This window comes from Schistocerca piceifrons, chromosome 8 (assembly GCF_021461385.2).
Source record: "Schistocerca piceifrons isolate TAMUIC-IGC-003096 chromosome 8, iqSchPice1.1, whole genome shotgun sequence".
NCBI classification, from domain to species: Eukaryota; Metazoa; Arthropoda; class Insecta; order Orthoptera; family Acrididae; genus Schistocerca; species Schistocerca piceifrons.
The window spans coordinates 209,070,846-209,090,436 of record NC_060145.1 but is presented as its reverse complement, the minus strand read 5'-3'; the positions used below and the strand labels follow the sequence as shown (position 1 = coordinate 209,090,436).

The following is a 19,591-nucleotide window of genomic DNA, read 5'->3' as shown; positions in this document are numbered from 1 at the left end:
AACAAATTAGAAAACAGTTATGTAATGAAAGTTCATTTTCCACTTCATTTATTACATAAATATGAAACAGATTGAAGATTTTGACAATGTTCTCTGCAGTGCTGCAAGATTAACATTGCAAGATGATTGTTGCTGAGAAAGAGACTAAGCTTAAGCGTTTTAATCTTAGAAGTGGGTACATTACACCAAAAATCCAAATTTAGAGAAACTCTAGCTATATGCAGAAAAAAACTGTAGTCATACATAATAATAAAAATAAAAAAATAAATAAAAAATACACTCTCATCCCCTGGTACTATACTGCATTTTAGTAGAAAATTATGCTTTTATTCCATATAATTAGTCTCAATAGCACTTAGTTGTTGGTTAACTTGAAGCTGGCAATATGAGGACAATTTACCCTTAACTTCCTCAATACTAATCACTTTCAGAATATTTTAAGGAATTTAAATTGTAATATACTGGACACCTGAAGAAATTATTCATAATTAACATCAATATGAAAGTTGGGTGTGTGGCAGAAAATGCATGGTGTACCTGTAAGACAATACAACAGTATGTTCTTAAATCCTTATGTGTCCTTTTGGATTTAATTTTTGAAGATCCTTCCCATATAAATGTAACTCAAAAGTCAGACAAATTATATTACTGAAAGCAATCGTCTTTGTGAAAGAAGTTTCCTTCTATATAATGATAACAAAGAATCTCAGAATGGAAAGAGCCTTTTCTTCAACTATATTTATGCGGCCATTAACTGTAAATTATTCCAAGAGAATAAACTTTGACATTTGATGGCTGTAACTAACTGCAATAATGGATCATATAAAATGCGAAAGAAGTTAAGTACTGGAAAGTCAAACATAAAATACAAATAGTGGAAGTAAAGGTGAACTCTCACCATATAGATGAGGTATTTGGCAACTAACAATCATAAAAACAAGACTGAAATCCTTTGAAATTAATTTCCTGACTGTGAATTTCTTGACATCATTTATTTTAGGTATCTGATAGTGACATGAAAATTTGTGCCAGACTAGGAGTTGAATTTACAACTGATCATGAATGATCACCTTAGCCATTCTGTTATCGATGCATACTCCCTGGACAGGCTCAAATGTATGGTAGCTAATTATGGAATTAGCGCAGACATGGAATACATCATTCAGGCATAAACAACAGCCTAGAGAGAGTACACAATTGGTTAAATGCACTAGACAGAAGAATGACTGTAGCCAGGCCGTGATGAGCATTGGCGCATAGCCTCAATGATACAATAATAAAAGACACAACACTGCCAAGAAGCCTTTTAACACATATATATTTTTCCCACGTGGAATGTTTCCCTCACACAAATGAGTATATATACGATTTTTATATATAACAGTGTTTTCACAGTTTTATTGATAAAACTGCCAAAAACTGACATTCAGTGTCATCACGATTTGCAATTTTCACAATATTGAAATCTAATAAGCTACTTAGAAGACATTTCATCCACCTCATACAATTATGTTTCTCTTCCACAAAATTCATTGATATTAAACATGATAAACTTCTCACAATGCTGAAAATTTCTGGAGGTTTTGAAATTATAACTAATACCATTTTAAACAGTGCACATTCCACATCCTTAAGTAAAGTGAGCATTTCCCCATCAGAAAGCTTCTTAGAAAAATAGGGTTCCATAATTTCAGCATTATGAAAAGGATAGTTTCTACTCACCATATAGTGAAAATTCTGAGTCACAGACAGGCACAACTAAAACACTGCCATAAAGAAAGCTTTCAGCCAACAAGGCTGGCATTGGGAATAGACAAAACACACACACACACACACACACACACACACACACACACACACACACACACACACACACACACATATATATATATATATATATATATATTATTATTATTATTATTATTATTGGTGTTTTGCCCTTAAAGAGCGCATTTGGACTAAACTACATGGCCAGTTCCTTTTGCTGCCTTCCTTGCTGCCCAAACTTCCCTCATTCGCTCGCTGTGTTTCTGTTTCCGGTCCTCTGTCCATGCTTCTTGCATATATATATATATATATATATATATATATATATATATATATATATAAAAAAAAACAAAGATGAGGTGACTTACCGAACGAAATCGCTGGCAGGTCGATAGACACACAAACAAACACAAACATACACACAAAATTCAAGCTTTCGCAACAAACTGTTGCCTCATCAGGAAAGAGGGAAGGAGAGGGGAAGACGAAAGGAAGTGGGTTTTAAGGGAGAGGGTAAGGAGTCATTCCAATCCTGGGAGCGGAAAGACTTACCCCTAAGGTAAGCTTGAATTTTGTGTGTATGTTTGTGTTTGTTTGTGTGTCTATCGACCTGCCAGCGCTTTCGTTCGGTAAGTCACCTCATCTTTGTTTTTATATATAATTTTTCCCTCGTGGAATGTTTCCTTCTATATATATATATATATATATATATATATATATAATGGAAGGAAACATTCCACGTGGGAAAAATTATATATAAATACAAAGATGAGGTGACTTACCGAACAAAAACGCTGGCAGGTCGATAGACACACAAACAAACACAAACATACACACAAAATTCAAGCTTTCGCAACAAATTGTTGCCTCATCAGGAAAGAGGGAAGGAGAGGGGAAGACGAAAGGAAGTGGGTTTTAAAGGAGAGGGTAAGGAGTCATTTGTGTCTGTATGTGTGGATGGATATGTGCGTGTGTGCGAGTGTATACCTGTCCTTTTTTCCCCCTAAGGTAAGTCTTTCCGCTCCCGGGATTGGAATGACTCCTTACCCTCTCCTTTAAAACCCACTTCCTTTCGTCTTCCCCTCTCCTTCCCTCTTTCCTGATGAGGCAACAATTTGTTGCGAAAGCTTGAATTTTGTGTGTATGTTTGTGTTTGTTTGTGTGTCTATCGACCTGCCAGCGTTTTTGTTCGGTAAGTCACCTCATCTTTGTATTTTTATATATATATATATATATATATATATATATATGAGACCACAATCTCTGGATGCTGAGGCCAGACTGCGAGCAGCAGTGCACGATGGGAGAAGCAACCAGGTGATGGGTGTAAGGAAGAGGCTGGGCTAGAGAGGGAGCAGGATAGTAAGATAAGGGTGGAGATGGTATAGTGTGGATAGTGGGTGCATAAAGGGAAGAGAGGAGAGAGGCTAGAGCAGCTAGGTGCAGTCAGGGGGTTAGACTGAGGGCAGGGGGGCTAGCATAAGGAGATAGTAGAAAGACTGAGGGTGTGTTGGTGGAATAGAGAGCTGTGTAGTGCTGGAATGGGGACAGGGAAATGGCTAGATGGGTAAGGACAATGATTAACGAAGTTTGAGGAAAGAAGAGTTACGGAAATGTAGGATATATTTGTAGGAAGAGTTTCCAACTGCACAATTCAGAAAAAGCTGGTGTTGGAAGGAAGGATCCAGGTCACACGGACTGTTAAGCAGTCACTGGAATGAAGAATGTTGTGTTGGGGAGTGCGCGCAGGAATTGGGTGGTCCAACTGTTTCTTGGTCACAGTTTGCTGGTGGCCATTCATGTAAACAGACAGCTTGTTGGATGTCATGCCCACATCGAACGCAACACAGAGGCTGCAGCTTAGCTTGTAGATCACATGAACTCTTTCACAGGTTGCTCTGCCTTCGATGGGTTAAGTGATGTTTGTGACTGGACCAGAGCAGGTAGTGGTGATAGGATGTATGAGACAGGTCTCACATCTAGGTCTATTACAGGAATATGAGGTAGGACATTGGGAGCAGGGGTTGTGTAGGGATGGATGAGAGTATTGTGTAGGTTTGGTCAGAGACCGAACACCACTGTGGGAGGTGTGGGAAGGATAATGGATAGGATATTCCTCATTTCAGGGCACAACAAGAGGTAGCCAAAACTCTGGTGGAGAAAATGATTCAGTTGTTCCAGTCCTGCATGGCACGAAGTCACAAGGGGAATCCTCTGTGACTGGGCCGTGGGACCTTGGGAGGTGATGAATGACTGGAGAGATAAGACATGGGAGATCAGTTTTTGTACGAGATTGGGAGGGTAAGTACAGTCTATGAAGGCCTCAGTGAGACACTTGGTATATTTCAAGACTAACCATTCATCACCACAGATTCAACGGCCTGAGTGGTTAGGCTGTATGGAAGGGATTTCTTGGTATGGAATGGGTGACAGCTGTCAAAGTGAGATGTTGCTGGTGGTTGGTAGATTTGATATTGACAGAAGTACTGACGTAGCCATCTTTGAGGTGGAGGTCAACATTGAGGAAGGGGGCTTTTTGAGTTGAGTAGGACCAGATGAAGTGAATGGGAGAGAAGGAGCTGACGCCCTGGAGGAATATGGATAGGGTGTCCTCACCCTCGAGCCAGATCAGTAAGATGTCACCAATGAACCTGAACCAGGTGAGGGGTTTTATCACACTGGGCATTTAGAAAGGATTCCTCTAGATGACCCATGAATAGGTTGGCATAGGATGGCGCCATGTGGGTGTCTATAGACCTAGCCCAAATTTGTTTGTAGGTAATGTCTTCAAAGGAGAAGTACTTGTGCATGAGGATATAGTTGGTCATGGTGACTAGGAAGGAGGTTGTAGGTATGGAATCCATAGGGTGCTGGGAAAGATAGTGTCCAATAGTGGTACGGCCATGGGCATTAAGAGTATTAGTGTAAAGGGAGGTGGCATCAATAGTGAGAAGAAGGCTACAATATGGTAAAGGAACAGGAACTGTGAAGAGTTGGTCCAGGAAGTGGTTGGTATCATTTATATAAGATGGTAGGTTGCAGGTACTAGGCTGAAGGTGTTGGTCTACAACAGCTGCAATTCTCTCAGTAGGGGCACAGTAGCCATCCACAGTGTAATGTCCTGGGTGGTAAGGTATACAGCCTTTTTGAAGCACGTAGAAGGTAGGTGTGCAGGGTGTGGTGAGGGTGAGGAGAGAGATGGACTTCAGGAAGAGGTTCTAGGATGAACCTAAGGATTTGAGGAGAAACTGGAGATCCTGATGGACTTCTAGAGTGGGGTCACTATGAAAGGGTCAGCAGGCAGATGCATGTGACATCTTTCAAAGTGCTGTATGGATTACAAACCTACAACCTCCTTCCTAGTCACCATGAACAACTATATCCTCACCCACAATTACTTCTCCTGTCTACAAACAAATTTAGGCTAGGTCTATAGACACCAACATGGCACCATCCTATGCCAACCTATTCATGGGTCATCTAGAGGAATCCTTCCTAAATACCCAGTGTCATAAAAACCCTCACCTGGTTTAGGTTCATTGGTGACAACTTCCTGATCTGGCTTGAGGGTGAGGACACCCTATCCGCATTTCTCTAGGACCTCAACACCTTCTCCCCCATTCACTCACATGTTCTTGCTCAACCCAGCAAGCCACTTTCCTCGATGTTGACCTAAACCTCAAAGATGGCTACATCAGTACTTCTGTCCATATCAAACCTATCAACCACCAGCAACACCTCCACTTTGACAGCTACCACCCATTCCATACCAAGAAGTCCCTTCCATACAGCCTAGCCACTCATGGCCATTGCACCTGAGGTGATGAGTGGTCGTTCTTGAAATATACCGTTTCTCACTGAGGTCTTCACAGACCACAATTACCCTCCCAACCTTTTACAAAAACAGATCTGCCATGCCTTATCTCTCCAGTCACCCATCACCTCCCAATGTTCCACTGCCCACCCATAGAGTGGCATTCCCCTTGTGACTCCATACCACGCAGGACTCTGTACCACGCAGGGTTTGGACTACCTCTCATGGTGTCCTGAAATGAGGAATGTACTACCCATTACCCTTCTCACACCTCCCACAGTGGTCTTCCATCTCCCACCAAACCTACACAACACCCTATCCATCCATACACAACCCTGCTTCCAGTCCCTTGCCTCATGGCTCATATCCCTGTAACAGGCATTGTTGCAAGACCTGTCCCATACATCCTCCCATCAATAACTACAAACAGTCCAGTCACAAGAATCACCTATTTCATCAAAGGCAACTGTGAAACCAGTCAAGTGATGTACAAGCTAGGCTGCAATCTCTGTGCTGCATTCAATATGGGAATGACAGCCAACAAACTGTCTGTCTACATGAATGGCAAGAAACAGTTGGACCACTCAGTTCCTGAACACGCTGCCCAACAAAACATTCTTCATTTCAATGACTGCTTCACGGTCTGTGCCACCTGGATCCTTCCCATGAACACCAGCTTTGTGCAGGTGGGAACTCTTCCTGCACATATATCCTACATTCCCATAACTTTCCTTACCTCAACATTCGTTAGTCATTGTCCTTACCCATCTAGCTGCTTCGCTGTCCCCATTTAAGCATTACACAGCCCTCTATTCCACAACACACCAACAGGCTTTTTATTCTCCCCCCCCCCCCCCCCTCCACCCTGACCCCCATCTAACCATCCAACTGTACTTAGCTGCCCTATCCATCACATACCTGTATGCTCCCACAAGTAGCATTTTACCATCCCCTACGCCTGCCTTGTTATCCCTCTCACTCCCCACCCCTAATAGCAGTTTTTATGCTGTACCTTTGTTTTAAATGTAAAACTGTCCATTCCCCTGAGTTGTTAGTATATTAGATACCTGTGGAGAAGCTTACATATATACTTATAGACAGGAAGTATATCGTAATGAAATTGTGAATCTGTATTAATAAATAAAGAGTAGGCAGGATTAAACCAGATGAACTCAATGAACTAAACATAGAAAGTGGCATCATAAACTCAACACAAAAAACATGAACCTTATTGTTCAGGTGTCATAGGCATCCAAATAATAAAAACTGTACAATGTATAATTTTTGGTGTGAGATTGTTTCAGAAGACACATGAGAAAAATTCGGGGCAAATTTTCTGATGGGGAAGAGAATGTTGCACCATAGACTGAAATTCTGTGTGAACTTAAAAAGTTTTTAAAGTTGTTCTCCAGTATGCACAGAGCCAAGCTAACACAAGTTCAAACACAGTCTCCCGCTCAGGATGTAAACCAGAAATGAAAGCCAATGCTGCCAAACAACATTCAAGCAGAGTGTGCAGAACAAGACCACAGCAAAATGATTATTTATAACATTATTCTGACAGCACCACATGGTGAAGTAAGACCCATTACCCACATACAAGAGTGCCCCTACAACATCTAGATGTTGCATAAAGTGTCAAGCTGAAGATCTGAAAGCAATAGTTTGGACACCATGATGTGGTATAGAGCACTGAAATGCCTAGAAAATAGGGGCCATATTTGCTTATCATCAAGGCAGGGTACCATCACAGGCATGTGCCAACCAGTATAAATACTTGGAATCCTAAAGCACAAGATCAGTCGGTATGACAGTCTTGTAAGTTACAGTGACTTGGTGTTGAAGTTGTTGTGTGATGTGCCAACTATTGTTAATCTGATGTCTTCAGCTGCAAGACATGGGCCAGCCAGCTTGATGTACTCCACTTCCATGAACTGCCACTGCTGCCATCCTTGTTGTCCCTGAAATGAAGACTTGACCACCTTTGACCAACAATCCACTGGGGGTCAATCAAGGGGTGAAATGTAAACTGCCAACCTCAAACCTTCTCAGAAATGTGCCTTCATGTTGTCCCCTGGATATGCCTGTGAGCAGCCACTGGTTTTTTGGTTGACTTTTGTTGGGAGGCCAGGACATACTTCTGCATGCCTACCATCATCCCGTCTGGAGTTGTCAGACTGATGGGGGCATAAGCTACAATGACTATGAGAGCAACTTGATGAAATAGTTCATCAAGCTATTAGCAGCCCTGCAGACCTATGAGCCAGCACCCTGAAAAATGCCACCTCTACTGAGTGCGTAGTCCCTGACCATGTCAAGCAACATTGACACCTACTGATTAGGTAAAATTTGTAACACCCAGTCATGTGGGCCACTCAGCCACCACTGGTCACCAACGTGAAGATTGTCACCACTATAGAAAAGCTATTTTTCATTGTATAAATCCTGCCAATAAATATATTAAAGCAAAAACTCACTGATGCCCTCAGGCATGGCATTGGACACACTTGCACACTCTGAGTTTCACATCCTGCACATGCAGAGACCACAGTTCCCTGGGTCTCCACACTACTCACCACATAGAGTAGTCATTTAGTTGCAGACAGATGCAATGAAAAGGAATGCTGGAAATATTAAAGCTTTCGGACAAGTCTTTGTTCAGAAGCAGAATATTCATTCACATTCACACAACAATAGCCCCCACACACAGGGCCTCTGTCTCAGGGCACTAAGATCCTACTGTGACAGCATCTGATGAAGGCAGGAATCTAGCTAATGTGGACAGCTGGGGTAAGGAAGATGCATGGGGTGGGGACAGAGAGGAACAGTAGGGTAGAGGTGGAGAAGATGCTAGTGCAGCCTCTGGAAGCATGCAGGGACATGGTGGGGACAGGATAGGGCTGCCAAGTGTAGCATTGGGTGGCTGTGCTGAAGGTATAAGGAGGAGGAGGAGGAAAGGTAGATGATATGGGAGAGAAGCAGAGAAGAGGAAAAAACATGTATGTGTTTAGTTGGGATATAACTGTCTTCAGAAAAGTGCTTTCTAATGTTTAGTAAAAAGCAAAGTAGTCATCAATCCAAAGATTGTTTTGAATACCACAGTGTTTTACCAGGCATGGTCTTTTTGGAGGTGGTATGCAATTGACTTCTTACAAGCTTCGAACTGACTTATACAGCCATTTACAGGGGGACCTACAATTCAGTGTCGATTCTGAACCATAATGTAACTCAGCATTTTTTACACCAACAAATATGAAAAGAGGGGAAAGAAGTGATAAGCAATAAATGAAAATCCCAGGACTGACTGGGGGTCAACTCCAAGCCTTTTGGATTTGCAGTCAGGCATTTTACTAATGAGACACCAAGCTCAGATAGTCAAAAATTTATAAGAGCTTCCAGATCCCAGCATACAGCTGCAATGAAGAGGTAGTGCACATTAATGCATTATAAATAGTTTATCTGAGCATTTATTCAGGAAACACCAGTTCCAAATTTTAGGGCAATAATGCTCATAGTCTGAACATATGCATTTCATTAACTACAGAACACTTCAGAGCTACCTTCCTAGATGTCGATCTCCACCAGTCAGATGGCTTGATAAATATATCAGTTAACATCAAATGCACCAACTATCAACAGCACTTTCATTCTGACAGCTGACACTCATTCCATGTCAGAAAGTCTCTTCCTTATTACCTTGTCACCTGTCGAAGCAACAAATGCAGTAAAAATCAGGTGTTGGCAAAATACATGGATAATCTTACCGGAGCCTTTATTGACAAACAATATTCTATCCAGTCCATCCATAAACATCTCCTGTTAACCTGACATCAACCAGTACTCCTCTCAACACCCAATATGATCCAGCCCTTAAATATCTCAACCAAATTTGTCACCAGGGCTTTGACTATCTCTTGCGTCTTGAGAAAACGGATATCCTCTCCAAAACCTAACCCACATCACCCAGAAGTTGTGTTCTGCCATCACCCTGCCTACAGAATATCCTTTTCTGTTGCTATTTCAATCCCGCTCCTAATCTTGCAGCCCGTGGGCCATTACCTTGTGGTCAATCCAGTGGAAGACCTGTCCCATACAGACGCCGAACACTTCCTACAGCAGTCCATTCACAGGTATTTCCTACCCAATAAATGTTAGGGCCATGTATGAGAGCAGCAATTTTATACATCAGGTATGCAGCATGACAAGTAACATATTGTCTAATCACATGAATGGGCACCACCAAATTGTGGCAAACTGAAACTTGATCATCATCCAACTGCTGAAGGGGATGCTGTGTACCACAACACAAATGACTTCAACAGCAGCTTCTTCACTCTGCAGGTCATTGTGATACTTTCTGCCATCACAAGTTTCTTTGAACTATGCAAGTGGGAACTGCCTATCCACTAAACTACCTCATCTCATCTTTTCTCTTCTCTCTTCTGTTCATGCCACTCATTTCTTGTCCAGATTCTCTATTGCCTTCTTCCGCCACTCTTCTCCCCCCCCCCCCCCCCCCAACCAACAGCTCTCTCTCTCTCTCTCTCTCTCTCTCTTTCTCTCTCATTATCTTCCCACCCCCCTCTTTCCCACCCCTCTCCCTTTCTCTCTCCCCTCACTGACTCCCTAGTCATCTTCACCTTCTTGTCCTTTCACCCCTCCTACCCTTCTCTCTTTACCTTTATGTGCTCTACCATCTGAACTCCTTTCATCTAGTGTAGCTGCTGAGTCATCTATCACAATGTCTGCTTTCTATGATCCTGCTACTCCCTCCTTGCCTCAGTTGCCCTTCCCTACCTTCTCCTCACCTCCATCAACCCAAGCAACTGCTCTCAATAATAAGTCTCAATGTGGCTGCAGGAGTGTATGTTTGGGTGTACATTTTTGCTAGAAAACGAGAAAGAGCTTGAAAGCTAGGGAGAATATTGTTTTCTGTTACATGTATCTATGTACCACACATCAGTCCACTACAGGTGAGTGATTGCCTTTACTTTATTTTACATATTGTTCCATCCAGGAATTTTAATCATACCATTTTTTTCCCAGAGCAAATGCTTTTACTTGGGTCCATATCAACTTTATGGGGTTGTAATGGCATTTGTATCACGGCTGTCTAATAATTTGGTATTCATGTTGTTTTACAGTCTCATCTACTTTTTAAGTACAGTATACAGGTTCGTGGGCACTGACAAGCAACATAAATTCCACTCTGGTTTAAGTCTGTCTGTGGGGGACCCATAGTTTGATAAACATGTACACTAAATATTGTGGTATGCATAGCTGAAGCTATGTTGGTTTGCATGAGCGAATGCTCGCAGTGTCCATGACAATAATGCTCGCAGTGTCAATGACAATAATGCTCGCAGTGTCCATGACAATAACCAAAATGAGGGAGGGGGGGCAGCAATTACTGATACGTAAACCATTGATTCAAAACACTTTATGTCATTTTACAACAGTCATCATCAGAACTCTTGGAATCAGTGCCTTATATATAAGATCACTCTGAAGAATAAAATCTATGACTGGTGATTCTCCAGGAAATTACATAACATCACACAGACCATGTGCAGTTCTGGTTAAAATGTTTTGTCATCATAAAATAACAGATATTCCACTGTCCCAGATTCCTTGCTTTGCTTCTTGCAGTCACAATACTGCTATTCTATGAAAGAAATATCCTTCCATCAGTCATTTTATTATACCTGAACCCATGTACTTTAACATTTGTACCTTCATCTGCTGACTGTTGTTAATATTCATGGCTTGTTTCATATGTAGAACTAAATTTTCTGCAGTTTGATATTCACTTCTAGAATACATGAAGTCACTCACACAACATAAGATGACGAGTGGGGCCATAGCAGCCAGAGACAGTGCCCATTTGTGTGTGAGTTCTGCTAAGGACTTTTTTGTCCAAATGTTTAAATGTTTTGCAATCTTTTCAGTGTGTCTGTCTGTGTCTTGACACTGCCTCTACATTGCGAGTAGCAAATGTATTCTTTTCATAGATTGTTGTAAGAGGGTGTCAGACATTTTTACCAAACTTTTCTAGATGGCCTATCTTTTTCTTTTAACTGTATCATTTCCCATGTGATTAAAAAGATGTACATCTTCTGACAAAGCAGGATTGGCCCACAGTACTCTACTTTATCTACACTCCTAATTTACAAGTTAAAGCATATATAATTTTTTCCCTAATGCTGTTATTCAAATATTAATTAGTGAGCACATAATATACAAAATGCCAATTTTGCATAAACAGAAACTCCTTACAAAGCTTTATTATTCATGTAATGCTATTTATTGTTCTGACTGTACTGTAAAAATTAGTTTCACTAGAAATGCAGAAAGTCAACAGTTGCTGTAATTATAAAATTTTGTACTACCAGCCATCCACAATAACACTGTGAGCTAATAAATTAAATCTATAGGAAAAATCCCATTAACTACGCTGAGCAATTTCCCACGATTTCAGTAACATAATTATATTTCCCCAAATTTAATCAGTTTGTCAGATATTGTTAGTTAAAAATTTCAAATAACCCAAACTTTTAGAACAGATTATGACCGAAGTACTGTAACATTCCAGGATTTACCAAATGTGCAGTAACCAGTTGCAAAATCATGTTTTATTTATTCACTTTTGCAAATTTATTTCAACTGATTAACAGCCATCATCAGTGCTTTCAACCAGTATGTGCCCTGACTAGTAATACTGTCTTAAGCAGAGGTCAAACATAAACTTTATGTCTGATTAACAGCCATCATCAGTGCTTTCAATCAATATGTGCCCTCAGTAGTAATACTGTCTTAAGCAGAGGTCAAACATAAACTTTATGTTTGACCTCTGCTTAAGACAGTATTACTATTCAGGGCACATATTGGCTGAAAGCACTGATGATGGCTGTTAATCAGTTGAAATTGATTTGCAAAAGTGAATAAATAAAACATGATTTTGCAACTGGTTGCTGCATATTTGGTAATTTTATGGTTTATGGTCGCTGCACAACTTGGGAACCACATGGAGCCCACCATTCCAGGATTTAGTTACATGTTTTTGTTAATCTGAAGTTTCTGCATCTAATGAAATCCATATCATGGGACAACCTTCACTAATTAAGAATTTATATATTTATAATTTATATATTTATAATTTAAAATTTATATATTTTTAATTTTATATATTTATATAATATTTTTCAATAATTAAACATCATCATTCAGTACAGATGCCATACTTATAATATAATGAATCCCAGTGCATATACATAGTTTGGATATGCACATTTTAATACCTACTGCCCATATCCAGTACTTGTTAAACCAAACTTTTCCACAGTTTTAACTGCCAGTTAGGTATGAACATTTTTACCTACAGGATTTTGAAACTATAACTCAATAACCAAAACTGCTTTTAACACCTTCACTTGCACCATTTCAGTCACTCTACATGCAGCCATAGCTTTGACTCATTTCACTCATTAAGTGTTGAGTCTAAATGATCCTTTCACAAGTCTCAGCTTTATATCAATCAAATCACTGGATAATATTTCTTATTCCTTTGGTGCCATGTTTTGGTTCCAAAAAAGTATACAATGTGTCTCACGCTTGTGATTATTTATATCATGCAACATAAGCAATTCCATGTGAACTCGTCTGAATGTAAGCAGCAGTATCTGTTGTTAGAATAAGAGTAAAACTCATTGACTATACGTGAAATTATTGCCACTGAATGTTTTGGGAGATTATTAATATTTTGAGTAACTGTAATATATTTCAGAACTGCTTAAATGGTTGTCAATGAACTGCTACTGCCACTACTAATATGGATTTTTAATAGTCACTTGCATAAAGACTAGCAGAAAACATGACATTTAATGTTCTTTTGTGTGGTTTGAGAATGTCTGATTCCCTTACTTGTTGGAAACATTTACACTGTTTGAGATCTAGTCATTGCTCATAATCAGTGACATAAATAAAAATGGGAAGAATTTTCTGTCTGAAACTATAAAGCAACTGTCTGATTTTTAATTTAGTTGGACTATATGAATGTCTATATGAATCTGCAGCTGCGATACATGTATCATATGTATTACAGTTGCTCAATCTGCGTGATGACTGTCCTTTCAGGCATGTCCAAAAGAACAAACACCCCGCATTCATATGATTGATTCACCTCAATGGGCAATGAATCCACAACCTTCAGATGGATGAACGTATATGTTCAACCTCCAGTAGAAATCTAAAAATTAGCAAAAATGGAGGACATGGGCAGGGACTGTGGGTAGGGGGGGTAGGTGGGAACATTAGGCAGTTGTGGAGTATGCTGAGATAGTCGACACATTTGCAATAAACACTGTGTCTGCATGACACAGTGGATAACACAACTAACTTGTAAGCAGGAGAACCCAGGTTTGAGCCATGGCTCACTAAACATTTTCACTCGTCACCACTGTTTCTGTACAAAGTCCCAATGCAGCTAATGTTATTACTCCCTTCTCTTTCCTTTCATTTCTTCCCCCTCCCCCTTCAATTAACATTTAGTTTGACACAGAATCCTTTTACATAAGTTTTCATATGGCGAATCAGTGTGTGTGTGTGTGTGTGTGTGTGTGTGTGTGTGTGTGTGTGTGTGTGTGTGTGAGCTGACAAAGGCTTTGGCCAAAGTCTAATGTATTGTTCTGATTGTACTGTAAAAATTAGTTTCACTAGAAATGCAGTAAGTCAACAGTTGCTGTAAATATTGTATGCAGGTATTTCTACATGAAGGTGCTGAAACATGACAACCTGTCAGCTTTAAAAGATGTGCTCACTTTACTACATATTCAATACATGGTTCTCAGCCCTACATTGCACAGGTCAGTAGCTCTTGTCTGGAAATTGGCAATGATATAGCAGGCAATGCATAGGAACACATCATCTTCTTCCAGCTCTCTTTTGAATAAAATATAAGCACAGAACACTAAAGTTCTTAACTGTTTGTGTAAACTTGACACTATTCTTTTTATCAGCCATTATGTATACAAAGAGACCAATATAGCTGTTAGCAAACATGTACTAAAGCAAAAATCACTGCAAAACACTCTGAGTGCTCCCAGCAATGTGTGTAACAGATAGACATGGTGAGCTGCTGCTATGGGATGCAGTGTCACATGGAGTACTTTCTCAAGCTATTACAACATGTCTCCACCATCTGATTTCTGAGTGGTACGGGACCTTAAATTGGCACAAAGTATCCCCTGCAATACAATATCCAGCTGCTTGTGGGAAAAAATATATGGTATCTAGACAGATGTGGTTCTGCCTAAATTCCTAATGCAATTACTGGTTTTCTAAGTTTTCTCAACACACAAATTAATGATTACAAGTAGTATACAACTATTTTTAGCCACATGATTATAAAGGTTTGGATGACTACAAAACCTCACTTAAAGCAACCCTTTTCTTCCAAAAATCAGGAAATTATACCAGTGTGAGTCTGCAAAAAAACAGTCCAAACAATACCCTAAGATCTTCTTTTATCAACAATTTTATTCTCTTGAAGATGGAAATGACATGCCTGTTTATCAGCTCTAGTAGGTTGTGACACAGTGGAAATAAAAGTAAATAAATATGAAGTTCCATTCAGGACAATGCTCATACACTGTTGTTGAGATGTTGTAAGTATACAATGTTAGTGTTATTAAATCCCTCACCAGATTCTGGATATAATTTAGTTTCATCCACCTATGAATTTTTATTGATTTCCAATAAAATAAACAGGCAGCATGAAAATGCAACTGAGAAAGGAGACAATTGTTAATGCAGCTCCAAGTAACCTAGAGACCACAATACTGGTACAGGGAAAACTGACCATGAATAAATTTGAAGAACTTTTACAATAAAATGGAGAATGCATTATCTGTCCAATTTAGAGTTTCAAAAACTAATTCAGTGATTACACAGCAGTAACTAAACCTAACACAAGTCTTTGACTCCCTTAAACAAATAAAATATATATGTACTTATGACACAGCTTCATGGGCAGGGCATCATTATTGCTATTTATGACATTAAGGTGTTTTGACATCTTACCTTTTGGTAGTGTGCGAAAATCAATGTGTGCAGACAGCCGTTCCATTTGCTGAGTATTCTTCTCATCAAAGTGTGGGGCTCTTATGTTTTTTGCCCTCACTGTCACTCGGTAAACTGTGTTGGGAGCCAAGCCTACATGGAGAATAAAATGTAGTAGCATTTGTGAAATCCAGTTGTAGCACAACAATTCTGATATCAAAGATACTCCAGATAAATAGTGTCACATAATGAATGTCCAAAATGAATCTATGCAACACTGGAGTCAAAACATGCAAATGGGCTTCAGCAAGGCTAGCAGGTATATAAATCTGTTTTTAAGGACTTGGCAAACCACTAGATTCAAGAACACACACATAATTTCTCGGGAGAAGAAGAAAGAAAGAAACTATACAAAAGAGAAAGAAATTGTAAAAATTGCTAGTACTAAACAAAAGACATCACTTTAAACTAAAGACCAAGAAAAAGCAGATTAATTAGATGAAGGATCTAAATTATATTAAAAAACAGGGCATATAAATGTTAAACAAAGCCATGGACAGATAAAAAAATGAGAAGAGAGTTTGGAGGGAGAAAGATTCAGAAAAAGCTGAACGGAAAGGAAATATTGAAGAAACGTGAGACACAGAGACTAATGATACTGTACAATGTAACTACAAGGAGAAAGAAAGGAAGACTATAGAACAGCAGGCATAAATTAATGACACAGGGACTTGCAAAAGTTGAGATTAAAAATAAATTTTGTGCTGGATGCAAAACTTATTTTCAATTTATTTCTGTTGTGCCATTATTGGTTTCATAGCTACCAGTCCTATCCTCAGATATAACTGGTATATATACATCTAACTGAAATGAGGGATGTTTTTCCTAGGTTCTCAGTTTTCTGTTAGTCCTGTCAAGCAGTAGCATGCGCTGTAAAACCTGTGTCCACAGCACCATTTGGGAAGCACTCATACTGATTAGATGCATACACATGGTGTTTCAAAAAGAATGAGGTGACTTCATAACTCCATATTTATTGATAAAAAATACTAAAAATATGGGATGGCTTGCAAAATACTCACAAAACCAAAATGTTGTAGTTATGCTATTACAAATGCTCTGTCTGTCCAACAGCAGCAGCATAAACAACATCTAGAAATAGCTAAATTCATCATAAACTTTACACAACTTATCTGCTTTTAAAGAACTTATGGCAGCTGTTATTCTGTTCTTTACTTCTTTTATGTCACGAGGTAAAGAGGAGAGGAACACATTTTAATTTGTACATCCCCACAAGAAAACAATCTTGGATGTCAAGAATGTAGGGCAGTGTCTGGAGCTCCCCCTGCCCAATCCAGCATTGAGACAGAGTGTTGTTGAGAAACTTATGTACATTACTGTATCATTGTGGTGGAGCTCCACCCTGTTGGAAAATGAAAACAGAGTCCACCCAAAGTTGTGGAAAAAGCCAATACTGCAGCATTTGAAGATACCTCACTCCAGTCATTGTGTTTTCTCAAAGAAGAAGGAACTATACATGTTTTAACAGGAAATGGAGCAAACAAAATTACACTTTAGGTGAGTCTCTTTCATGCTCAAAGAAGTCATGAATGTCCTTGGGTCCCCACATGTGCACATTATGTTGGTCTACTTTATCAACAAAATTAAATGTTGCTTCACCATTGAAAATTAACAATGATAAAAATGTATCATCTTCCATGTCCTGTAGCAGATCATTGCTGAAGTCAACCTGTTTCCTTTTATGACCAACCTGAAGAGCTTGCACTAATTGTAATCTGTACAGTTTACAGACCAAACGATGTCTTAGCACTCGCCAGACAGCCATATGAGGCACTGCTTGCCGAATTCTTTCCACCATGTCATCAGGTCAACCTTGACTCTTATCTCTGCACAAGCATCCTATCTCTCCAAGTTGGTGGTGCCAATAATTAATGTTTTTCAGTGCAAGCAAATCAATGAGAAAATGACAATGAAAAGCACACTAGACTGAAATCACTGACTCACTCTTTGCAAATTGCAGCACACAAAATGTCTTCTATAGAGTGGATGCCATCTTACTTCTCAGTGACTGCAAAATGAGAAGATGCATTGACTGACATCTAATGGCGATTTTATGAAACCTTAGGCCACACCCATTCAAACAACATATTTCCTTGCTGGCATGTCCCATGTTTTGTAATTATTACCATCCAAAATCAGGTCTTCTTTTTTATACACCCTGTGTACCTGGTGCATTGATCATGGCACAATAAATAGAACCTGAACATCAGTTTTGCAATCAATGGAAAATTTATTCTTAACCTCTACTTATCATATAAGTACGTTCCATCAATGATGGGAAATTTAAATATAGACTTGCATCCATTACTAACAAGTTAGCAACAAGAGCCCTATGTGTCTTGAGCAATGTTAATGAATAAAATAAAAACGCTCTGTTCATACCCCATAAATACTGAAGTGAGGAAAAAGGTAATTAAGAGCTGCATTTGGAACATAGCATTGTATGGCTGTGGAACACAGTCTATAAGCAGAAATGAAATAAAATCTAATTTTTAGATTTCTTGAGGGTGCAGCTGAGTCACATCATAATTAATCCATGGTATTCTGACAAACAGACTTGTTGCCATCTTCAGTTGGTCCCTGATGACTGTTGCCAGGAATTGGCTGAATATGGCAACAAATCTGTTTGCTGAAATATCATGGAGTAATTATTACATGATCTGGCCAGATACCCAAGAATTCTACAAATTAGAAATATGTCGGGAAAACATCATACCAAAATGAAATCTCTTGAAGCAATAGAGGTATCTTGCTGAAGATATCAATTAAAGTGGTCAGATAAAATCATCAACCAGGATAGCCTGCAAAGAACTGGCAAAGGAAGGTCATTCAGGAGAACAACAGAGAGAAGAAGAGTGGATTGGTCAGTCACACAATATGACACAACCAGTTCCTCGTAAATGACCTAGAAGAAATTTTAGAGGGAAAGATAGCCCAAGCAAGATGTAACTGGCATTTTTAAAACAAGCTATACATAATTATGCAGAAATGAAGAACTCAGCTTTTAATAGAACCAAGTGGTGCGCTTCCAGTCAATCAAAAGACTGATAATGAAGATTCCAACTTATTCAAGGGGTGAAATAAATATCTAGGTTCTTGTTCTTAACTCACATAGGGCACCTAACAACAAGTTTTACCGTATTTACTCAGATCTAAGCCGCACTCGAATCTAAGCTGCACCTGAAAAATGAGACTCGAAATCAAGGAAAAAAAAAATTCCCGAATCTAAGCCGCACCTGAAATTTGAGACTCGAAATTCAAGGGGAGGGAAAAGTTTTAGGCCGCAGCTCCAAATCGAAACAAAGTTGGTCCATTGTAATATAAGACACAATTTAGGTCGAATGAATGACGATACAGCTACAGCAGTTTGGTTCAAGTCGTAAGCTTAGCAGTTAAGCTTTACCAGGTAGCCATTGCTATGCGCCAGGTGCTCCGTCCGTATTTATACGGGTACCCTTCCTTTTGCATGTGCTTTGTCTGGTTTAAATCGTTTGCTTATTTTGCTTTGATCTGATAAGTGTCGTTTTCTTTGTTATAGGTGTTTATGTCACTCTAAGCTGAAAATGCATTACTGAACTGAGTCATGCTTGTTTGTCGCATTCTGACAGTGCGTGTTTACGGCCTGTTGCCACTCGTGGCATGGCTTGCTTTTGTGCGCGCAACTGCCGCTTACAAAAAAAAGAGGAATCATCTCATTAGCGAAACAATGGCAAGAGACTGCTATTTTTTGTTACTTACACCACTGCTTTCTCTGATAATGATAAGCAAGATCCAAATAATAGACTGCGTATGATAAATGATGTTCTGAACGAGAGTGTAGTGAAAATTTTTCTCCGTTTGAAAATCTTTGCTGGCGTCTCTTTAGTACATTAC

At 39.4% G+C, this 19,591-nt stretch overlaps 1 protein-coding gene across 1 annotated transcript in view; it reads right to left on the bottom strand.

Annotated features, from left to right (window-relative positions):
• The window catches only part of LOC124712216 (RIMS-binding protein 2-like), a 384,205-nt gene that overhangs the window by 110,470 nt on the left and 254,144 nt on the right, over nt 1–19,591 (bottom strand). Inside the window, exon 8 of the mRNA XM_047242511.1 lies at nt 15,659–15,790. Within this exon, the coding sequence (XP_047098467.1) occupies nt 15,659–15,790 (132 nt within the window). The remainder of the gene's footprint in view (nt 1–15,658; nt 15,791–19,591) is intronic.